This window comes from Rhinolophus hipposideros (assembly GCF_964194185.1).
Source record: "Rhinolophus hipposideros genome assembly, chromosome: 15".
NCBI lineage: Eukaryota > Metazoa > Chordata > Mammalia > Chiroptera > Rhinolophidae > Rhinolophus > Rhinolophus hipposideros.
Genome location: NC_138061.1, coordinates 36,410,527 through 36,436,688, shown reverse-complemented (window position 1 = coordinate 36,436,688; position 26,162 = coordinate 36,410,527). Strand labels below are relative to the sequence as shown.

General features: G+C 33.1%; 1 protein-coding gene across 3 annotated transcripts in view; it reads left to right on the top strand.

Moving 5' to 3' along the window:
- PCDH15 (protocadherin related 15) overlaps positions 1 to 26,162 on the top strand; it is an 822,425-nt gene that overhangs the window by 467,173 nt on the left and 329,090 nt on the right. For all 3 annotated transcript variants that reach the window (XR_013995038.1, XM_081075408.1, XM_081075407.1), the window contains exon 8: positions 3,256 to 3,426. Coding sequence is in view for 2 of the 3 variants with exons in the window: in XM_081075408.1 (XP_080931534.1) it covers positions 3,256 to 3,426 (171 nt within the window). In the remaining variant the exon portion in view is untranslated. The remainder of the gene's footprint in view (positions 1 to 3,255; positions 3,427 to 26,162) is intronic.

Genomic DNA, 26,162 nt, shown 5'->3' with positions numbered 1-26,162 from the left:
GCTCCAGTTAGGTTAAATCCCCCACTGTTGAATATTCGTTATGGCTTTCTTCATTCTATATTGAAGATGTGTCTATGCTATTAAATTCTTGCATGTCGGTTTTTATTCTGGATTCTATATATAACCTACAATTTCTTGCATAGCTGTATTCACAACTGTTATAGATGCTAATTAAAGATTTCATGTAATTGAAAGTTTAATGTTAGTAAATGTATAAATGCTATGTGAAATAATAGTGCACGTTGAGAAAACAACTTAAACAAACTTGGTTAACAGTAAAGAGATATATTTTCCTTGTCAGTCATATTTCCTAAATGAATAAAATATTTCATTTTTAAAATGTTTACAATGTATTATTTTAGAAAGGGGAGAAAAAGAGAAATGAAGGAAAATGAGAGAGAAAAAGGAAGGAATTGTTTGATAGTTTTTAATATGTTTTGTATTTTCATATAGCAATTAATGAAAATGTAAACTTAATGAAATCACATGAATATTTATGTAAATAATTATGTTTTATTTATACTACATTTGATTTCTAATGTCATTTCTTTTATCCAGAATAGCCTTTAGCAGTAGTATTTTACTAGAGAGAGCAAAATGGTTTGTTTGTTTCTTTCTTTCTTTCTTTCTTTCATTTTTTCTTCCTTCCTTCCTTCCTTCCTTCCTTCCTTCCTTCCTTCCTTCCTTCCTTCCTTCCTTCCTTCCTTCCTTCCTTCCTTCCTTTCTCTCAGTTGCCAAGAAATTCACTTTGGCCATATTTTTTTAAGATGGATTTGGTTTGAACTGGGAGAAGAGAATCATGGATTACCAAAACAATAGCAACAAAATCAAAACAGCAGATAGGAGAGAAGCTCTGAAAACCCAATAGAAATTACCCTTTTGTAAAAGCAACTTACATTTATAAGGGAAAATCTCCATTTGCAAGGATGTCTCCTTCTCTGTATATGGAATAGTAGGATGACAAAATCTGTAGAAGCCCATCAATGGAGAAAGCAGGAACTTAAATTTAAATAACAACCATACCCTCATTTACTGGGTTTTGCCTGAAAACCTGGCTCTCCTTCTCCCAATATATTTTTCTTTTGTCTTTAGCTGGAGAAGGTATTTCGGGTGGTGGCTGGGTCATTTCAAGGAGGTACCTTGTTTTCCTGGGTATCTCCTATGTATACAGGAGGTGTACATGTTATTAAATTTCTAGTTTTTGTTTGTTTTGTTTTGTTTTGTTTTGTTTTTTCCTACTGTTAATCTGCCTTTTAATATTGGGGAGTCTCAGCCAAGATAGGTAGATAGGTAGAGGAACATTTATTTGTCCTTCCCCCTGCAATAGGTTCTCTGGTCTTTTTTTTTTTTTTTCCATTTGAAATTCACATTTTATAGATCAACACTTTATAAGTGACATCTATTCCTAGTATGAGATAAAAGCCAACATTATGTTTGTCGGTAAATATACACCCTCTGTTATGCACTTGTATCCAGTTTATGGGATAGTGACAATGACCCAAAGAGCAGAAGATAATGAGAGATTTGTTGCTGACAGACTGAATGGAAAACAGGATTAGAAAACACTCCACTTTATCTAGTACAGTAATTTGGTGATGACACATAAAGTATAAGGCTGAGTGGCATGAAAGTATAGAGACATTTCTTCTGGGATATTGGAATAGTTTTGCCACATCCAAGAACACATAAAATGTTACTTATTTGATATTTTTTCTTAAATTTAGATTGAGTCAGTCTTTTAACAAAATGTATCCTAAGCAATTATAATAGAAAAACATGTGAGACATACAAAAACATTTCTCTAATAAGAGTACAACAGATCTGGTGGGTGTTCTACTCTTCCTTTCCCTTTATTTCCCCCTTCATTTTAAACAAAATTTATCTAATAAGCCTAAATTGCTTTAAGCATCATTAAAAAACAAAACAAAACAAAAAAGCTGGGTTGGAATGGGGTTGAAGGCATCAAGGGCTATCTGTGTTTGCTAAGTGGCCTTTTCAGAGGAAAAGTGAACTTTCCTGAATATTCATGATGGGAGATAGTTTCACAATTTGGAGCAAGCCTTATATGGAAGTTAGGCTCCTATCCTCCTACAGCAACTGGGAAATAGGGGCTCTATCTTCCTTTTTTTTTAATTAAATTTATTGGGGTGACAATTGTTAGTAAATTTACATAGATTTCAGGTATACAATTCTGTATTACATCGTCTATAAATCCCATTGTGTCTTCACCACCCAGTGTCAGTTCTCCTTCCATCACCATATATTTGATCCCCTTTACCCTCATCACCCACCCCCGACCCCCTTACCCTCTGGTAACCACTAAATTATTGTCTGTGTCTATGAGTTTTTGTTTCTCATTTGTTTGTCTTGTTCTTTTTGGTTTATATACCACATATCAGTGAAATCATAGGGTTCTCTGCTTTTTCTGTCTGACTTATTTCACTTAGCATTATACTCTCAAGATCCATCCATGTTGTCACAAATGCTCCTAACATATTAGAGCTCACAGTAGTGCTCTGTTTCCGGCCTTATATTTATTTAAAATGAAAATTGATGTAGTGAGTAAGCACTTCCTCCCTGTATCATTAAAATTCTAAAGGATTTTGACCACATAATAGCCTAATATGATTAGACCTCAATTTGCTTAATTAATGCCATATTGTTGGACCTTTAGAGTATCTCCATTTGTTTTTATTTTAAATAATCCTGTGATAAACATCTTTTTGTGTAAATCTTTGTCTATCTTCCTTGATGATTACATTTCAAAGGGATGATTTCCAGGTCCTTGAGAAAAAATCCTCGGTTATTAAACTGGCAAAAGTTTGAGTTGGAATAGACATGGGGATGCATATATTTTTTTTTTGAATTAATGTTTTCATTTTCTTTGTTTAAATACCCAGAAGTGAAACTTCCATAATAATGTCGTAATAACTATACTATGACAGATAGTTATTACACTTATCATGGAGATTGTAAGGTATCTAAATGTAGAACCATTATGTGGTACCATGAAACTACCATAATATAATATTGTATATCAATTATACATTAATTTAAAAAATTGAGCTGGGAGAAGATTGGCATCTCAAAAAGGCAGAAAAAGTTTTGCAAATTTTCTAAAGTAGATGCTTTAAGAAAAGAGAAATCAGGTGCTTATCGTGAGGAAGGAACCTGTGTAGAGTTTAGTCAAACTGAGGGGAACATTAAGTTCATCTTGTTTTTTTTTGTTTTGTTTTGTTTTCTCCTCCCTCACAGGATCGTGCACAAAATCTGAATGAACGGCGAACTACAACTACCACCCTCACAGTAGATGTTCTGGATGGAGATGACTTGGGTCCAATGTTTCTTCCTTGTGTCATTGTACCAAACACTCGCGATTGTCGCCCAATCACCTATAAAGCTGCCATACCTGAGTTGCATACTCCGGTAAATATATTTTCATTTTTTCCCCTTCACTTACACCTCTTTAACCCCAATGAATACTGTTCACGTATTTTGCAGATATATTAGGTGAGACTATCAAACTTCACTATATGGTTTTTGAAAAATACTTATATCCAAGCTCAATTTTATACAATTTGGATAAAATTTTGGTCACAATGTATAATTATATTATTGACAGAGTAGAAAGTATGTCACAAAACCACATTCTGTTTTACACTGATGATTTAATTGTTTTTTCACCATAGATCATCAGAGTCCAGTTCCCAAAAAATTTTAGGAAATTCTGAGAAATATCTTCAGAATTTCCTTAAATTCACATGTAAAGATACAGTCCTAAGTCAGAAGACACACAGGTCAGCAGGATATTTTTTAGCCTCTTACAATTCTGAAATATCATTGGACATCATGTGGTTGGCTGTTTGGGGGTGGGAGCTAATGAATGCAAATATTTATCCCTTAAAGTTGTATTTTAAAGACATTAAAAGGTAAGTGATGAATACATAGTTTCTACATTTGATTCAGCATCTGATTTTTAAAATTTTAATGAAGCTGTAAATTGCTATAAGCTTGGAATTCACACCTTGTATCTCCCTGAACAATAAATACTTGTGCCTAAGAATACAAATTATATGGCAAATAGATATCCTGCTTAGGCTAAAATATTAATTTCTTGTTTAAAGTAAAATAATACATATAAATTCTCTTTTAGAGAAGTCAAATTTCTAGTAAACTGTTTGATTAATGGCTTCGTTCCTCTGGAAAGCATTTCAGCTTCTGGTTTAGTAACATGGCTCATGGTGTCAGAATTTGTTGGAAGGTATTTGACTTTTGTTCTAAAAAATGTGAGAATTGTGGTTTTGGGGATCCTCTCTTGTTTGAGATTTTTAAATAATAAAACAGAAATTTCTTCTACTAAGTTTAAATTACGTTGAATTCTATTTGCTTCAGAGATTTTATCTAATGTTTTATCTGTAGGCTTTACAGCTTTACTCACTGTAGATCTTAAATGTTTGAGAATCACTTTTATGTTCACTGATATAAATGATTACAGTCTAGTTAGCTTATAGAAACAAAAAATGCTGGAGAAAAAATAATAAATGGCATGTGCATTGAGTAAAGAAAATAATATAAATTTTCAACTAAACGGAGTAGTTTTGTAGGCAAAAAAGCTAATGTGGAACTTCTCTGGACAAATAGTTGTTGATTATCTAAAGTTATGTGTCATGATAATATGTTGATTCCCAGTAAGAAGACAATCAGTGATGGTTAATATACTATTTTTTCTTTTGAAAGTCTTAGTTGAAATCATGAGAAAAAGCTAATATTTTTAGTATTAATTTATTTTTCTGAGTTTATTTGTGCAGCTGGTGTACTAGTGAGATTCCAAGTTAAGGGACATAGTGATAAAATAGTGACTAAAATCAGTGAATCAGTCTGATGCCTGTTTAACAGTACTTGATGTATTGAGAGAAGTAAAGGAAAACAGAGGTTGCTACTTGAGAAGTGGCATGGATTGACTTTATAAAGGATCTTTGAGCATTCCTTCCTCTCTCTTCCAGATTACAGACTAAGCACCTTTCTCATTGCTATGTAGTTTCATGCTAGAGATGTGGCCATGCTCCAAATTTGGGGTAAAAATATAAGTGGTAATAATAAATAATGGTTATATAGAATGTTCAGTTTGTCATGAATTTTACTAAACTCTACAAAAATGATAACTGAAATCTATTTGGATAGTTACCGTTATCATGGCTATTTTACAGATGAAATTTATGAGGTTCAGAGTTTACGTAACTTTCCGTAGCCTTGCAACTAACAAGTAAAAAACATTTTCTTTTAAAATCATGTATCTTGAATTAAATGTGATGCTATAAATTCCCAAGTGATCAAGCTTTATGATTCATCATCCTTTTAACAGATTGACCAGTTCATTAACATTCTGTGAATCAAAGAGGATTTTAGTATTACATATATAAATTATCATGGCAAATATTTATTCAACAAACGGTATACTTTTATTTGCCATGCAGGAAAAACATATGTTTACTTGCATAATTCGGCACTTTTCTGATTATTTAGTATTGCATAACAAACCACCAACATTTAATGGCTTCAAACTACAATTTTTGAATTTGCTCATTAAATTGCAGTTTTGGCAGGCTTGAGGGAATAGGTCATCTCTGTTCCCTGCAGCATGGACTAGGGCACCTTGACTGAGGACTGGACACCACTTTCAGAGTGGCTTACTTAGCAAGTGGGTGCTGGCTGTTTGCTCAAGCTCAGCCAGGGCTGTAAGCTATAGGCTTCATTTCTACTCCATGTGAAACTCTCATAGGCTGTCTGTGTTTCCTGTGTCACAGAAAGACACTGGATTCTAAGAACAAGTTTCCCAAGAGAATTCGGCAGAATTTGTGAACTAGCCTTATAATGGGCAGTGTTACGTCTGTTGTAGTCAAACCTCTGCCAGATACAAGGAGTAAAAATACATATGTTCCCTGATGGGACGAGTATCCAAGTCACACTGTAAGAAGAATATATGGGGGAGGAAATTTTATTGTAACAATCTTCGGAAAACAAAATCAAGTTACAGTACTGGCATCAGGTTTCTATATGCTCTTTTACATGTCATCTTGCATCCCCTCTGAATTCTTAGGTTTTAAAAACTGGAGCTAATTTTTTTTTATTAGTTTCAGGTGTACAAAACAATGTAATAGACATTTTGTCCTTCACAAAGTGATAAATCCCCTCCCTCAATCTGTTGCCCCTCTGATACCGTGTGTATCTATTAGAATTCCATTAACTCTATTCCCTGTGCTGTACTACATATCCCATGACTATATATATATATATATATATATATATATATATATATATATATACATATATACATACGTATATATATGTGTATATATATATGTACATGTATATATACACATACACAAACACACATATATATTTAATTATAGTTAACATACAAAACTGGAGCTAAGTTTTGATTTTCACATTCAACTTGCTGTGTTTATGTCTTTCTTTTTTTGTTTTTGTTTTTGTGTATTTTCTTCTGTTTTCCTTTATACATTTTGCTAAAATTTCTGAAAATTCCAATAAGTAAGATCTTGCTATTCAGGGTGAGAGAACTAACCATTTATGTCAGCTAAAGAGGACATGATGACATTAATTACATACTTACTTATCCTTTCCTAAACTAATGTTTCAAATTTTGAAGCTTTGACACCTGCTCACCTTCTGATGTGAAATTTTCCACCGATTACCTCAGTGGTATTTTTGACTTGAGAAATAATTTTTAGTTTCACTACAAAGCATGCAAACTTTATCAGATCAGAAAAACTTTAAAAGGTTGGCTAGTACAATGTTTAACTCATGAACCAGTATATAATAAAAATACAAGTCTAAAATTTATTGAAATGCAAATACTCTTGTGTTCAGAGATAAACTTATTTAATAAAGGTATTATATGCTTTTTCTCCTACAGAAAATTATCTTTAGAAAAATTAATGTCTTATGTCAGAGACAGGTAACCCAAGGACTGGTTGGCGGCTCGTACAAGCAGGCTTTCAACAGAAGATATGCTGAAAGGTGCTCTATTTAGCCTAGTATTCTGGCTTTATATGTGCTAGATTCAGGAAGGGAAGTGGGGTCAATGAGAGGAGAGAAAACCATGCCTTCTTTTAGAAGAGAAAATTATGCAGGGAAGAATTCTAGTTTCTCTCCTTATTGTCAAGCTGGGGAACAGGAATGGAACATGCCCAGACTGGCCTTTCAGATTGGCCTCCCTGGGCCTTTTATATTTTGGAAACGGCCTGTCCATAGACACCCTCATCACTACCCCGATCCTCTGCTAGAGTGTACGGTAAGGATGGGCAGGTCTTCTGCAGCTGGGCCAGCCTGTTGACATTGGTTGTTGTGTGGGTATGTCTTACTCAGACGTCAGCATTAAAGCCTTTTGCCTGCATATCTGAAGCCATGTTCTTTCAGTAATAAAGGTGGCACTTTGCTCTTTACCTGCCTCTTGTGTCTTACATCTCAAATGAAAGAAGACTCTGAATAATTGGTCCCTTCCAAAACAAATAACTTGCAAAGTTTTGTAATATATTACTAGACAAAACTGTAGGTTACAAAGTCGTGTTTTTTTTCCCATATTGTGCTTAGGAAAATAAATAAGATAAAATATACCAACAACAAAAAAAGAAAGAAAAATTAATGTCTTTACAAACACTAAGATTAGTATTCTATTGGATATATAAATATATAAATCTCGTGTCTCGGGAGTACTAACTCAATTTATAGTCCTGTGCTACTTATTATTTATTTATTAGTTTGTAAGCATCTATTGAACCCTAATGGATCTTGTACCCTATTCTAATTGAGGAGACTTGACAACTAGGTTGAGAGAAAAATCCTCCCAATGTATTGTTTATATTTATTCTCACTCCCTGACTTTCTTAAAGTTGTTATTATGCCTATGCAGTTGAATTTTTCTAGTATTGTGGGATAATTCTGTAAAATTTGGAGAGGATACCACCCATGGCTCTATTTTTTGCTTGAAGCACAAAGACCAGTAAATCCTTACGCATCTTTTTTCTTTTTTCAAAATTGAAAAGTTGTATACTGTTTGTTTGGTTGCTTGCTTGGTTGGTCACTTGGCTGTTTTTGTTGTTGTTCTTGAGTAATTTGTCCTTGCATAGCAGCACCACAATATTAATATAATTATACCGGCATATTACCTATGTGTTTACTGTATATAGCTTACTTTTCTTATTATGTCATGCAGTTTTCAGTATTTCAGCATTAGTTGTTTACCAGCCATAGTCCTTTAGTACCTATAATACACATTCTAATGAGTTTCTCCCCAGCCCTATTTAAACCACAAATACCTCCAGTGTAATCTTTCCAAAAAGAACTCTAGTTTTCATGTAACTGTCAAAGATAGCTCCTCTGCTTTATTTATGGGGCTCTGTCTTCCAGGGAAGCATTCTCAGTTATTAAAAGAGTGGTGATGATTTGCAAAGATGTACAACATAATTTCCTCTTGGTACATACTCATTAAATGTGTTACAATGTGGGAACTCTCTCCTCTCTTGTCTTTTATTAAAATACTTGTTCTTTTCCTCTTCTTGATGACCCTGGGTTTCTACTCTTAAATTTTATGACATTTTTTTTAAACTGAATTTCTCTGCTTGAACTCTTTGTTTATTTGTTTGTTTGTTTGTTTTGTATTATTAAATCTTAGGGATTTTTCAGACTTCTATCCATTGCAGCTTTTTTCTTCATTATAGTTTGCATTAACATTCATCAAACCTACATCAGTGAGTTTTATTTCTCTCCAAAGAGGCATCATGTGGATGTTGTAGATGTGTTTTTAGAGTATTTTTAACTGTTTCCCACAGACTCCTCATTATCTTTTCTAATGCTTTCTAATGCATCCATGCCTATTGTCAGGCTTCCTTCTGTTTCTTTTGAGGTCATTTGGACCTAGACTTCACTGACCACCTATCCTAAAGTTACTCAGTCTCCAAAGATACTTTCTGTACTGCCTATAAAATTTTACTCAAATATGTTTGATGACTATTTTCACTGCTAAAATATCCATTTAAAGATATACTCTCAACCATGGGCCCCCAGTCTAGGTTCTCCATCCTTTAACCATCATCTCAATGAAGGCAGTTATTTATTTTTTAAATACAACTCTGATCTTTCACTGTTTAAAATAAAGAGGCTTCAGTATTTCCCATCATGTACCAAATAAGTTTCAAAGCTTTTACCATATATTTCAAAATAAATTTATATATGACCACCTTACAGTCTCAGTTCTTCTAACTTGCATGATGGAACTTGCTTTGGAACACAGAGTTTTGCACTTAGGTACCTGAACTTCTCTGATGATCACCCTCCCTTCTTTCCATTTTTTTTCATAGATTATATTTGTAATTCAAGATTCATCTCAGTTAATTTGAATTAATAGGTCCTTAAAATTAAGTGTTTCTCTGTATCCCCATGTATTCCTTCTGTAAGCACTGAACTATGATGGTGCTATAGTTGCTTACCTATTTCTCTTTCACTGGACTATGAATTATTTTGTTTACTTTTGTCACTATATCCAAATAAGTAATACATTTCCTTCAGATAGTAAATCTTCAATATATGTTGAATTGAATTAAATCATTAATTAAAATTTCAATAAATAACATATGATGTACTGAGATGCTGGAAATAAATATGAATAACTATGGCTCCTGATTTCTCACACACAGTAAAGTGTATTTCTCACAAAGGTGCATATGCAAAGAATGTATCTATCTATCTATCTGTCTATCTATCTATTATTTATTATATATAATAAATATATTATTCAATCATATATAATATATTATTTATCATATATAATAGTCATGTTTATATATTATTTAGATTGTTTATTTTTATATACAGTACATTCATATACTATTATTTATTTATAATATTAATGTTTAATATAATATAATATTATTTATTATTATTTATATCCAGTAATGTGCTTATTATATATTATCCAGACATTAATCATCTATCTGTATATTTTACTTTTATACACTTTTCGTGTTTTCAAATAAGACTACAATGGCCGGCATTACCATATTTAGTCATTGTCCAGTCAAGGATAACCTTGAAATAAAAGTCTAATAAGTAGTCTAGATGAAGAAAGCATATTTCCTAGTTGCCATAGAGAGTCCCAGTTTATAAATTTTGTCCCCACACATTGTTCATAATGCCTTATTTTCCTTTCCATAATGTTCCAGATATTAAATTATATCCTTCCTCTATCTGTAAGCCAGTTATTTTCATAATGTGTCCTGTGGAGCTCATTTTGGGCCGGCAAAGTGATGGATGAAGAAAGAAACAATTGGTAATTCTCAGATTTCCCATAACTTTTTAATGAGAAGAGTGATTTTCAAAGTTGGTTGAAAGGAAAAAATGATAAATCATACAACTAGAGTCGACATATGGCATTATTTGCCATTTTCTCCCTCACCAACAATCATACCCAATGCTACCAGCAGTAAATGATCAAAGTAATTTCGGATTCAAGTTGGGGAAATGATAACTAAACACCAAACATACACAAAGTATAATTCAGCAAATATTGTCTAGAGTGTGAAATTGTATTACAGTAATTCTGAAAATGGTGTGTGACGTTATATTATAGTAAAGGGATCATCTGTTTTTTGTGTTTCTGGTTAAAATTTATGTTGAATAGGCTCAATTATATCAAATTTCCATCTATAGACAGTGTAAAGATATTTTCAATTTTTTGTAGAACTATTGAAGGTTGAAAAACAATAAGAGGAATTGACTTTATCAATATCAGTTAAAGGAACAAAGTCACTAATGTGCTCATTAATAAGACGGAAGTCTAACTTTTTTTGTTGAAGAGTATTTCAAAATATTATTTTAAATGAACTTCGGAGATGTGTTTTTCTATGAAACACACATTAAGAGAAAAGACATACTTCTTTCAACTTGGACTTGGTATCGAACTTTACACAAACATTTCTTTTGGAACTCTCCGGTGGCTTACTAAATTGTGTAGAAAATGTTTTCAAAGATGTTTACTATCACAATATAGGCTAATTTGTAAGAACTCCAAGTTGAAATCTGTTTGATGTTGTAAATATTGCTTACTGTCTTTAAACTTCATTTTGAGTTTGTCATATGTAAAATGGGAATAAAATTATCTGATATACGGAATTTTCATGAGCACTATTAAAAACGATTCATGTAGACACTTAAGTTGTTTCTAGGAAATACTAAAGACTTAGTAATATTAGCTATTGCTATTATTATTATTATTATTATTATTGCCACTGTAATTTTTTCATCTGGCTGAGTGTTTACTCAGAGACTCATGGGATGAAAAAGTTAATTTAAATTAGTTATTGAATATCTTTTTATTGAAATCCCAGCTTTAAAAACTCAGTTTTATATGTTGATACAGCCTGATTTATTTTGATTGTGTTAGTCCTAATTAATTCAGTATGACTGGTTCATTAAATGAGTGCAATACCTTTACAGAAAAAAACAGGACAGGTGTTTTTTTCATTTGTTTTTTTTGTTTGTTTGTTTTTGTTTTTGTTTTTTTCCTTTTTTTAATAAACAGATTTGGCACAGGTACTGCTTATGCTGAATTAATTATGCAATATATTATTGCTTTGGGAAGAGGCAGCAGCTGATGCAAAATGCCACACGGTAATACTGTGAGCCAAAAATATATCAATAAATCAAATTTTAAATGTCCACCAGGGAAGCAAACATCCTGCTCTCTTTCTTCCATTTTTTTTTTTTTTTTTATGAATGCAAAAACAATGAATTTCAGTAAAGTTTCCAAATTGTCCCACAGAACCTCCAGTTCTCCAGAGGTGCCTCTGGGGCTTCTACTGCAGTTAAAGACAGGATTTCCACTTCCAATAACATTTAAAATTCTGCTTTTGTCCCACTTCCTAATTTAGAAAGCTTTTCACTATTTAATTAAAATAAATATTGGCTGCTAATTGTAAATTATACAGAAAATATGTGTTTTTTTTTTTAAATTAAACACATTAGAAATTGAAAACCCTCAATCCTCAAAGCACGATCTCTGGGATTAACCATTATTAATTAGATGCTTCTCTGAATTTTCAAATATCTGGAGTGTGTTTAGGACAATTACAGTTTGTTGTTGTTTTTTTCTTTCAAACAAACAAATGAGTTTGGCCTATATAAAAGTGAAATATTAGATGTTCAGTAGGCTAATGGTGATTTATTTAAAGGAGTTATGAACTGGAGATTAGAGAACTATATGTTGTGTGTGAAGGGACAATATCGTGTCATCTGAATGTGACAATGGGGATCAGATGTACTTCTTTGGCCCTCTACTCAAATATGTATTTGAAGGAGAGAATATCTAACTGACCTAGAGTGAGTCATATCTCACTCTTTGACTAGAGGGGATAGAGAGCCTGTGTGATGGTTAATTTTACATGTCAACGTGGCTAGGCCATGGTACCCAGGTATTTGATTAAATACATCTGGATGTTGCTATGAGGAATTTTAAAATAACTGCATACTATGTCTTTGTATAAATATACTAATATTTATCTGCTTTATACTTTGGGATTCTGTGTAAAGTATTACTTAAAAAAATAAAAAAAATAGTGCTTCTATGTTAAAAAATGAGACATATATATGTATGTATATATATACATACAAATATATATATAACTTATTTTGCTGTAAGAAATATATTTTCATTTGATGTTTTCTTGTTAGCAAGACCAATTTTATGTCACATATTCATTTGTTTAGTTCTCCTTCATTAAAATGAATACTGAAGGACATGATAATGTATTTTAATAGTTTAAATTATGTTGAGGCTTGTGTGTGTTCAAAAGATTAAAATAAAATGGGTAGTTCAAATCCATGAGATTACAATGGAAATAATTAAGTAAATAATACTGGGAAAAGTGATAAATACAGTTTGTAAGATTATTTACACACATCTTCATTCTTTAGGAGCCATAATATACAGAGTTGGCTTTTGGTAAAGCTTTTTCTAAAAGCATATCATTTCTCTACTATGATAGCACTAAACCAATTTGATTTGTAGGCAGCCTAATAGTAACCCCTCTGATTTGCACTCTGTTTACTAACATTATCTGCAAAGATACTCAGAGAAGGGAAATAACTAGACTATGGGCAAAGCAACTGATATATTTGCTTCTGAAATGGTATTAGTTCATGATGCCTTCCAGACCTTTAGAGGAAATCTTATATAAGCCACTGTCACCTCCTGTCCTTGCTTCCAGTTTTGCTTCTTACAACCCATTCTTCACATAGCACTCAGAGTAATTTTTAAAAGCATAAATAATTTCAAGTTACTTTCTTGCTTAAAATACTCTATTATTTGTTATTATGGTGAGAATAAAATCCCAAGAGCAGAATATGGCTTACAGGGACACACGTGATTTAACTCCTATCTCCGTGCTGCTCTACTTCCAGGACTTTTATCTTGTACCTTGGGACTTCTGAGTTTCTTCTCATGTCCAGCTTTTGCTCTTCATTCTGTTGTAAAACACTCCCGTCAAACTTTGCAATAGTTGGCACATTCTCATCAATCAAATACTGGTTTCAGCAAAGGTATCATATCCTCACAGACTTTTCCTGACAACCCTTCTTAAAGTCGATTTTCTTTAAGAAAACAACAAAGTCATACAGATTAATACAAGGGTTTTATTTGTTTTCAATTGCTTTAGAAAGACAAATAACATTTATAATGGCTCTGTTATATTTTCAGTGAGTTTTCTTTAAGCTTACAGCTGTTTTGTGCCAGAGTTGATGACTTAAGGTGAGACGATGATGCAGGTTAGTAAATAATACACAAGATAGCTGATTTCATTTTAGTGAAATTGAAAAAAAAGGGACTTCTATGTCTATATGATCAAAAAATAATTATTATAGGTACTATAAATATTTATACTGATAATGTCAAACGGTTGTAATAAATGCTCAAAGAACTCTAAATCCCCAATCAGTAAAATCTTGGCAGGCAATTTATCTGAAGACATACAGAATGAAGAAAACACTCATTCCTAAAAAGAAGTATTTTAACTTGACATTTTTACATAAGAGAAAAATGAGGAAATGTAGAATGATTTAAGTATGTGTCTGCCAAGATGCCTCTCTTTAATATTATTTGAGGGTCATACAAAAGAATTTGCATTTATCATCATGGCATTCATGCACTGGATTCAAGAGTTATTTTAAACATTACTTCCTACTCAACATACTTATTTCTAAGTCTTGTTGCTTTAATATGGATTGTCAGAAATAAGGAACTTCTTGGAATATACACTTAGGTTATAAATATTTTCTGTGTTCAGAAGCAATTTTATACCACAGAGTGTTTAAAGATAGTGTATACCAGATTGATGACTCACATTAGGACCTTATAAATCATGTTTTGTTGTATACATTGAAAAATATCTTACTTACAAATGATGTGTGATATGACTTTCAGTTGTATTCTTCTAGATTTTGAGTTCTAATTATTTTCACTATAAAATACATTTCCACATGTTGAAATCTGTAGAGGAATTTAGGCACACATACATATTGGAAACAAAGAGAGCATCGACTTTCAAAATAACTGTGCTTCAAACATTGGCTTGTAATTAGTTATTTGAAACGTCATAGTTTTGTTTTTGGTTTTCTTTTTTTTTTCTCTAAAAACAGCATTATTAATGATAATTAGGGAAACTATCTAGAAAATAAACTTACTTGTTTGCAGTTTTTTGTTTTTTTTTTCTCTTGGTCTGTAGAAATTATAGAGACATTTTTCTTTGGGGAAAGGAACCACATATAGAGATTCAGATTGGGATGACACCAGTGAATTGACCTTTACAGCAAATTGGGATGACACCAGTGAATTGCCCTTTACTCTGAGTAATAATTTATCATGTACCACACTGCACAACCTGCTGGATGGTGGTAGCAGCTCTGAGCCAAGGATCGTACCATTTCTTAAAGCAGCTTCCCTCTGACGACTTGATACTAACAATGAGAACTTACACATACAAGCTAACTTTAATTTGTTATTCTATATATATTTTATTTTTTATTATCCAAATAAAATGGAACTAAATTTAACAGGAGGAAATAAAGTGTACCTTGCTTTTAAATTTAATTTTAAAAGTGAAATGAAAGCATTTGAAATAAAGTCATAAAATTCTCCTAAAGGGTTGTTTGGGGTTACAGAAAGAACAAATTAGTTGAACGCCTACTATGTGTCAGGTATGTTTATCATATAAACTACCTAGTCACTACAAATGAATCATTAGATCTCAGAATCTAGAGTGCACAACAGAAGGGTGTATCTCACATGCTTTATATACTCGTATGCTACATTTTCTCGTATATGACAACATTTAACAGCTAAGGATCGAGTATAAGTCATCGACCTGACATTTATTCTCTTGAAATAACATGACCAATACCACATTTCTAGGAAGTGGATGAATAGGAATTAGGGCTAATGTATTTAAACCTGTAAATATCATCTTGAAATAAATTGCAGAGAATTCTTTCTGATTTCAGCCTGCTAATTGTCGTTCTCTGAGCAGTTACAGATAACCCTCTTGCCAAGACAAGCATTATGTTGCATTGATTTTGAAGAAAATTTAAAAATTTTGGTTTGATATGTTGTTCCTAAGAGTGATCCTATTTCATTGAAGCACTACAAAAAGAACCAAAAACTGCCAAATGGTTGTTTTAATGGCCACTGCCGCATTTCCGTGTTGGTTTGAAAGGGTATGTAAGGAAAAATGAGGAAAGATCAGAAAAGAAATTCCAGTAAAAATAATTCAGCCTTTTTTCGATATAGTGGATATAGTGGATACTGTGAAGCATCAACTGTGCGCACCCCTTCAGGATTGAAACACTTCTCCCTTCCCACCACCTCCTTTTTCAGGTGCTAAGAGTATTGGTGGCTAATGAAAATCACTGAGTCCCTATAGAGGAATTACTCTTTGTTTAAAAAGAGCTACTTCACCCAACCCATGCCCATCCCTGCGAGCACCCATGTCCTATGGCTTATTAATGGGACTAGGGAAAATGTACAAAAGTCCAGTCATTTGTCCATAATTTGTGAACAATCTTGAAGTTAGACCTTTGAGATATCCTCTGATTTTGTTATATCTGCCTGAACTGTGTTGTTTTCCAACTCTTACCTATGCCTAATCCTACTTCCTATATACCTTTACAGGTTTATTCTCCTACATGTACATCTGTTTAAGAGATGTTACCCAGAAAACAGTCCAAAGACAGTGGACCATATTTATGTTAATCCCTAAAGAAATACTTTGTAGAGTTAGTTTATTTTGTACAAAAGAATGATGGAAGACATATTCTGGAAACAATTGATTAGCATTTTAACCGGATCAGAAGCCTCATGCAATGAGCTTGTTCATATGCACTCTCAACCCCCATATTTTTGGATGAGAACTGGCTGGGAATTTAAGGCTTCAATCCTAAGGAATTTTGTTTCAATGTCCAGGATGGGGCCTAAGAAATTGTATTTAATTTTAATGCAGGAATTTAAAAATATACAAAAACAGAAGAGTACCATGAACTCCCACAAACTCATTATTTAATTATAAATTTATGAGCATTCTTGATTCAACTATATCTTCTCATCCTTCTCTCGCCCATTATTTGAAGACTACTTCAGATTTCACATTATTTTATCTGCATATGTTTCATGTGTATCTTGAAATAAGTGGTACCACAATGCCCTTATGACAAGTAAATTAAGTTAAAGTTAGAAATTTGTTCTTTTAATGTTTCCAAATAATTCTAGTGATCTGGAACTTCTGAGACACAATGAACTAATTAAAGATTTGGTGTGTAATTCTTGGATGACTTGTGTAAGTGTGTGTGTGTTTACTCTTTCTTTCAAGTGAACATCATTGAATTATATCAATCATGTACTTAGTTATGTCTTAAAATGATCAATTATACAGGCTGACTTCTAGTAATTATACCTTTGACTTAGTGAATTTGTATTTTTTACCAACTTGATGAGTCCTACTTTAATAAATTTATTATAGATAAAGTCCTTTTGAGGCAGAATAATAATCTTCAAACTTTACCAGAAAAGTTTAGAATAGATCAGTTGGTCAGTTCCAACTCTTTCATTTGTTATTAGAGTTTCTGTCGATACCCTTATACTCTAGTACTATTGCAGCATCTTTCAACTTCTATTGATTTGAGACAATTAGTCATTTCTTTTTATCTCTGCCTCTCATGAATATCATGAATTATTTTAAAATGCTTGTCATAAACAATAGTTCAATCCCAGTTCTCCCCATTATGTGGGGAAGTATCTATGAAGATGGACGCAAAGGACAATTTTAAATCTTAGACATTTTCCTTTGTTATTTTTTTCTGTAATTTATAATCTTAAGATCTCCATGCTTTAGTGAGACTTGACCTCTCAGCTACCTTGTATCTACATTAAACTCATTTTCATAAGATGGCAAGTCCTGTAGTTTCTACACAGCCTTACAAGTGGCTGCCCAATTTATATCATAAGTACAATTACATTACTCATGAGAGAGACTGGAAATTCAAGTTAGTTATTTACTAAGAATTATAAAAGGAGGATGGATGAGTAAAAAGTGAGAAATTAAAGGGGAAATAGGAATAAGAAAATCTCCTTCTCCTGTTCCTTCTCAGACAAACTGAGGATACAGCAGAGTTCAGCTTTACTGAAATATCAGATAGTGATATAATGAAGTTGCAGCCTTCCAAAATACTGCATAAATATCATCTTAGTTTTTTCTATTCCATCAACCGCTGTTAGTTGCTTTCAAATATGTTGGGGGCCCTTCACACAGGTTCAAGTGGTAAAAACTATAATTTCTGTCTTTTGCTACATTTTTCTCTTAGTGTAGTCTGCTTCAACTACCTTTAACCAATGGATTCATCCTCTCACTGTCTTTCAACTTATGTAGTATAATATTTTTCACAATCTGATATGGAAATCGTTTTCACATCCTTGCCCTCCAAATGCATTGATGCTTGGTTACCCACAAAAATTGTGAACTTAAGCATGATGCAACTTGATAAAATCTCTAAATTCTTTCAATACTTTTATTTATAATGTAGGCATTTGGATTTGTCTTTGGTAAAGAATCATTCAGATTCGCACCCTCATTTTCAACAGGGTCCAAAAAAATCCAGAATTCTCTGCAAGTATAATAAAAAAAAAATATTTCCACCGGAAGATTCATCACCATAATTTTCCAGGGATTTTCCAACTTTAGCATACATTGGCATCACTTAGAGAGCTTATGGGACATTGATTATAGGGCCTTACCCATAAAATTTCTAAATCAGTAGGACTGAATCAGAAGCCTGAGATTTGCAGGTTTCTAGGTAACTGCAGAGGCCAACCTGAGAACCACTGGTCTAGTCATAAATAACTAGTTAGGTAATTTATACCACTGATAAAAGAGTTTCGCTGAAGTCTGAACTGAAAACTTTTCAGTAGTAAATGTTAAAGAGCACTAAGCCAGCACACAAAGTCAAATGTTATAGTTGGCTCCAGAAATGACTGTTACTTACGACTTTGGTTCTAACACCTTTATATAACTGAATTATATTCTCTTTTAACTGATATGGGCAGATGTTATTGTTTTTATTACCTTGACAAAGGATAGTTTAATGAGTTACTAGATATTTTAATTTTTTAATACTTGCAGTATTACTTTAAATTAGGAATCTGATAGTTACCTGCAATTACATAATAGTTACATTGCATTGGCATGGGCAAAAGGTATAGTTTAATTATAGAGTAACTTCCTTCTGGATTTATTAATCATTCTTATAGATGGTAATACTAAAACTGTCCTTTCTGATGTAGAGTTATCTTGCACCTGTTATAGCTAAATATGATTTTAAAACACTACACAGTGGGATATTATAAAATAAATTGTAAAACAAAAGGTCAACTTCTCCTAGAGTCAGATTCTGTTCGCATCGTGCACCCTGAATACATTTAGTTATGACATATGTTGTTATTAACCACGTGAAGTTCATTCATAGAGACTATTCCAAAGATAATTTCACTTTGAATAATGTTTTAGATTTTCAAGAGAGGATATTAATAGAACCAACGCTTATGTTTTCATTTAATTAAGATTTGTCAAAAATGAAGAACATAAATTAAGTTTTGGAAACAAACATAATCGTTTTCCTTATCCATGACCTTTTCCTATTTTGCTTTCATACATTTTTAGTTAGGTGATATTTTTTTGGAATTATTATTTGCTTGTTTTTCACACTGTGGAAAATATGAAAGGTGATGTTAGAACCAGTTTCTTTAAAAAAATTACAAACTAGTTACTAATACAAGAAATTTAGCCTCATTCCCCAAATGAGGAGTAATATATTAAGTAGACTAAGAACTTCTCTACCTAATTAAAGATAAGCCTGTGTTCCTTTACGTAATTAACTTCAAGTTATGGGAAACTTTGACATATTGGCCAAAAATAAAAAGTAGCATGAGGAGTCTATTAACCTATAAATATATATGTGAAATATTTTTAAATTAAAATTTACTGGGTGACAATGATTAGTAAAATTACATAAGTTTCAAGTATACAACTCTGTAATACATCATCTATATATCACATTGTATGTGCCCCACCCAGAGTCAGTCGTCCTTCCATCACCATATATTTGACCCTGTTTACCCTCCACTACCTTTAGGTAACCACTAAACTATTGACTGAGTTTTTGTTTCTTTGTTTGTCTTGTTCCTTTGTTGCTTTCAGTTTTATATTCCATATTCCAATGAAATCATGTGGTTCTCGACTTTTTCTGTGATTTATTTCACTTAGCATGATAATCTCAAGATACATCTATTTTGTCAAAAATGACATCATTGTATCTTATGGCACAGTAGTATTCCCTTATATGTATATACCACATTGTCGCTATCCAATTATCTATCGAAGAACACTTTGGTTGTTTCCATGTCTTGGCCACCGTAAATAAAGCTGCAATGAACTTTGTAGTACATATATATTTATGGATACATGTTTTTCAGATTTTTAGGGTATATACCCAGAAGAAGGATTGCTGTGTCACATGGTAATTATATTCTTAAATTTTTTAGGGACCTCCACACTGCCTTCCATAGCAACTGCACCAATCTGCATTCCCACCAACAGTGTATGAGGGTTCCTTTTTCTCCACAGCCTCTCCAACACTTGTTATTATTTGTCTTATTGATGATAACCATTCTAACTGGTGTGAGGTGATATCTCATTGTGGTTTTTGCACCTGTGATAAAGGGCTAATATACAAAATATATGAGGAACTCATACAACTCAACAACAAATAGAACAATCCAATTAAAACTGGGCAGAGGACCTGAACAGACATTTTTCCAAAGAGGACATACAGATGACCAATTGACATATGAAAAAAAAGAAATATGTTTTTAAAGTTAAAAAAATTTAAGCAAAGGCTTTATTATTTGTTTATTCATTTATTCATTCATTTATGTATGTATTTTAATATTTTACTTAACATTTGGGGCTGTATTAAAATTCAGTTAGGCAAGCATTGTGGTTTTATAGACAAAGATCTTAGTATACCTAACATAATTAATTTCATGTTTGTTTTATCTATGTGAAAATTAAGAAACAGGACAATTACTTAATCTAAGAGGCCAAAATAAGAGACTCTTCCAGGAGGTTTATTTACAAATACAGACAATGACAATCCCTTAAGGAGGATAAGGGAATGATCAACAGAGCTCAGTACTTTATAAAATACAAATATATGCAAAATTGAAAAGGAATGTAAGAAAAGAATAAAGAACTCATCTATGTGAAGAAAATATATGACCACTGCAAGTAAAACTTTAAAAGATAGTGGGTCCATAGCGAAGGAACAATATATGGAATGGACGAAGGTATTATCATAGAGCATTCATTCCAATATTTAGCAGTAAAAGAAAGAAGAGTTAAAATCAAGGGTCAAGAGTTGAGACCATGTGTCAGAAATTAGAGATTGATGATGACAGTAGAGATGGCTTAGAGAATATGTGGAGAAGAGACTTGAAACTATATATTAAGATAGAGATGCCTGGTTGTGGTTAGAGGTATAGCTTAGAAAAGGTCTTTTATTCCATGGAACTGCTGTGAAAGTGAAGAAAAACTATAGATGTTGCTAATTAATTTCCGACAAAAATACAGCATCCACATTGATATTGTGTTTCATTCCAAAACTGCAAATATATTTAGAAGGAAATCAAGTAGAAGGATGTACTAAATCCGGTGACCGTGTAGGTGACCTTGATTTTATTGTTTTGAATTAATAGGCTATAATCTGCATAGTCACAGTAAGTAAAGAAAAGGGGAATGGGAACTATGAACACATTTTCATCATAAATGTGTAATAGGTGCTGTGATGGCTTAATGACAACAGTGATCTTACATTAATAACATTTGAATGAAATATGTCTTTCATCCATGTCTAAACAAGTTTTGGTGAGGTAATAATTTCCAAAACACCACAGAAAGCATAATATCCTCCTTTTTTTTTTTTTAATCTCCCCCCTTCTCTGATAAATCAGATGTCTACCATAGGTAGTCACCGGGTAACTGCCTGAAATAAATGTCACTATAAATAAGTGAAGCATAAAAAGGTTAAAATTATAAAGATATGGGTTCCAGGTAATTATTTTTTATATATCTGAGACTCCTCTAAGAAAGGCAGCAATAATTAAAAGAAACTACTGCTAATTGTAATGGGAAAGTGAGTGAGGTTTAAAAAGGCAATCACAATCATATCCTTTTTAAGAAATGCATTATATCCAGAAATACTTATGAGTAATGAGAACTATCTTCTACAATATTGGGGCAGCAAATGTGTAGAATGTTGATTTAAAATAGTAAAACATTTTTGTTGTTATCTAAAACTGATATCATTCAATACCCTTCTCCGCTGTGAGCTCTTTCAGTAGTAGGACCATTTTGTTTTGAAGTTGTATGTTTACTAAGTTATTTAATTATTAATATAGCACAACACTACATTTTGAGCTTTATGGGGAGACATCAAAGGTAATTTTAAATAAATAATACAGTTTTAAAGTTATAATTAAAAAGATGTATTCTATATCCTTTAAAAACATATTTAGAAGTTGGAATCATTTTAATATCAATATACTTCATTTCATCATGTAAACAAGGCATAACTTTATGAACAGAGAATGCTGCTATATTGTGGAATTTAAGTTGAAGTCATAAGAGTTTGCCTGAATAAAAAGCTGCTCAACTTAACATGCCCAGCTATTTTAATATTTATTTATATCATTTATAATTATATTTATATTATTGAATTAGTATTTCATGTTTATATTGTATATCCATTGTATTGTGTTAATTTTGTTTATTTGCCATCTCCTAATACTTGTTAGCAGAGAGATGATAGGAACATACTTAACAGATGGTCTTAAAGGCAAGTTGTGTCTTACTATATATATAGAATATAGAGGTATAATTCTAGAGATACATATAACAAGTGAATGCAAAAAAACTATGAATGAGGTAGGTTGAAATGAGTATCTAAGAATAGTTTAGTGCACATTTTTCGAAATAGGAAAGAGATTTTGGAGCATTCTGAGCAAATGGAATTACATGAGAAAAGGTAATAGATGGAAATTTATCCATTCTAAAATGTATATACAGTCAGCATATTGCCAGCCTCTTCAGGCTATATATAGATGGAATTACTTTGACATTTATGCCTAACACATAGTGCTATAGTTGACCAAAAAAAACATAAATTCCCTTTCATCCTAGCATCTCTTTCTTTTATCTCAGTACCTCTTTAGATGTCCCCAGGATAATGATGTCTCAACTGTGTATCTTAGTAAAGTCAGGTTACTCCATCTTACTTTTTCCTCCTGCACTTTAAGGACCATGGTCTCTTGGTCTGCTAATTTACCATGTTGGTAGTGAAGTATGAGGGAAGAAGAGCTATTACCCCTTTCTACTGTATTTTCCCAAAAATAAGACTTAGCCAAGCCATCAGCTCTAATGTGTCTTTTGGAGCAAAAATTAATATAAGACCCGGTATTACATTATATTATAATTATATTATATTACAATATATTATGTTATGTTATGTTATGTTACGTTATATTATATATTATATTGGAAACCCTGTCTTATGTTATAGTAAAATAAGACCAGGTCTTATATTAATTTTTGCTCGAAAAGACACATTAGAGCTGATGGTGCGGCTAGGTCTTATTTTCGGGAAACACAGTATATCCTGAACTTGGAGGAGACTCTTTTAATATTCACCACAATACAAGTCCATCGGTGCTAAATTTTTTACAAGATGTTACTAAATATTCATTAATAATGAAAGAGCATTACAACAAATGAAAGAAATGTACAATACTAGGGACTGTGGCAGGATTCACTGACTAGGACATTGTTAAAAATTATCTTTAGAGATCAAACCAATTCCTACAGATCCAGGATGAGTATAGGTTGACTTTGAATTTCTAATATGATATTTAAATATTGCATTAATTGTAGAACTGATATATGGTTGTGGTAGGAGTTAAATGAGTTAATATATAAAACATTTAACTTAAGGACTCACAAGTAACAAGTTATATGTAAGTATTACCTACTATTTTTTATCTTTGTTCTCATCTTAATATTCTATCATCTATATTCTGATGATATCCATCTTTATGTCTCCTATTTGAATTTCTCCCCTGAACTCCAGACTTATATATCCAACTCTCTCTTTGATATCTCCAGTTAGATGTCTAATGATCATTTTAACTTAAATATGTCTACAGCTTTCTTCATATCAGATAGTAGATATTCCATCTTTCCAAATTTCAAGCCATCAACCTTGGTGTTATCTTGGATTCCTCTATATTTCTCTCACTCCATGATCCTTTGTGAAATTTGGTCAACTCTACCTCCAAAATATACCCACATAAATTACTTTTGCCTAAGTCCAAGCCATAGTTCTCACCTGTAATATTTCAATATCCCTGTAACTGGGCTCTCTGTTTCTGTCATACTCTCTTTATTTTATTTTCAAGTTGCTACGCTGAATGTGCTATATTTAACACACAATTCAATTATGGTACAACTGAGTTCAAAAATTTTCAGTGGTTTCCCATCTAATTAGAGAAAATCCCTTTTAAAAATGACTAGTGTTTTGCCCCTTCTCATCGGACTCCATGGTCCTTCATTATCAAATAATTTTAACAGTAACAAGGAGATACTGCTATATGTTTCTATTATTGTTATTATTATTATTTTAATTGGGGAACCATGTGTCTTTTCCAGGACCCATCAGTTCCAAGTCAAGTGGTTGTTTTCAATGTAAGTTGTGGAGGGCGCAGCTCAACTCCAGGTCAAGCTGTTGTTTTCAGTTTAGTTGTGGAGGGCACAGCTCACTGGCCCATGTGGGAATTGAACCGGTGACCTTGGTGTTATGAGCACTGCACTCTAAACAACTGAGCCAATCAGCTGCCCCTGTGTTTCCATTTTAAAACATCTTCCCCTTGATAGAGTTGCCAGGTAAAATATGGGACTCCCAGGTAAATTTGATTTTGAAATAAAAAAAACATTGCTTTTAATGTAGTATAAGTATGTGCAATTATGTAGTATAATATTGCATGGGGCATACACTAAACAACATTATTTGTTGTTTATCTGAAATTCGAATGTAACTGGGTGCTCTGCATTTTTATTTGCTGAATCTGGAAATTCTACTCCTGGAACTACTAATTTATTAAGAATGTTACCTGCCTTTCATACTCTTGCAACTGAAAGTCATCAAATATTTTGCCACCACAGAGTATGGGTCATCATGCTTCCAGCCTCAATCATAGTTGCTTTGCCACTCACCAAATGAATATTAAGGCAATGGCACAGTTTTAAGATTTCTGGTAGGAATTTAATACCAGCCAGGATATGCTAGGTTATATGATGGCAATGAAACCTTCTAAACCTCAGTGGCTTAAAATTATTCAAGGTTATTTTTACTTATGCTGTAGTCTGCTGCCAGGTCAGGTAGAGAACATTTTTCTATGTTGCACTTACTGAGGAATCCAGGAGGAGGGAGACAGTAGCTCTTTGCTTCCATGGTTTCCTTGATTTGTTGTTTCTTGTACCCTTGTGTTGACATCTGTGCATTTGATGGAGCCATCGTCTTCCAGACTTCCATTTGATGGAGCAATCATCTTCCAGTTTGGGTAGAGAAATGCTTTCATCTGCAAGTGGTTGTGAGAACATTTGTGCATGGGTTGTGACAGTTCAAGCTCCAGTGAAGGCCCAACAGCATAGTCTCCGTGCAGTTCTATTAGTTGAGGTCGGACTCAGCAAATATATGCAGGGATCTTTAACGACAAAGGCTGTGGGTGTCTGCATCAGCCGGGAGGGCTTCTCTGGACTACGGTGGTGAAGTCTGTTGGTGATCACCTGATTTATTTTCCTCCCATGGAGTATGTCATGGAAGAAGGGATCCTTTTAGCTCCAGGTCTAGTATACAGGCACCCTACACTTGTGGTGGAACTGGTTCTGATGTGTGGTGCTTGTGGTGCAACCACAGAGCCAGGGACTGGAACTTGGGCACTTGCAGAGTGACAGCAGCCCTGGGATTCAGGATGTCGCTTAGGCCATAGCAGTGATAAGTCCAGCACCTGAGTCTTGGACACACATAAAGCAAGCATAGAGGTGGAGATGTGTGCATGGTTGCTCATGGAATGACAGTGGCTTCAGGATCCAGAGTGTGGATTACCACAAAGCCAGGGTTTTGAGCATGGGCATGTATGGAGTGACAGCGGCTCTGGGATCAAGGATACTGGGTACCCTGTAGCTGCTTTGTCTGTGGTGCCTGATACACAGGTGTATGCAGAGTGACCACAGGGCCAGGGTCTGAAGCATGGGTGTGCACAGAGCGACCTTGGCATTGAGATCTGAGATTCAGGTACAAAGGATCTGGGGCATGTGCAAGCCAGTAGGGACTGGCAACACTGATCCCAGGGCAGCACAACCATAGCTCTTTCTGAGCAAAGTGCAGTAGCATTCATTTCCCAGGGGTCTCCGGTGGCAGCGATGGTTGTCGGTTGCCTC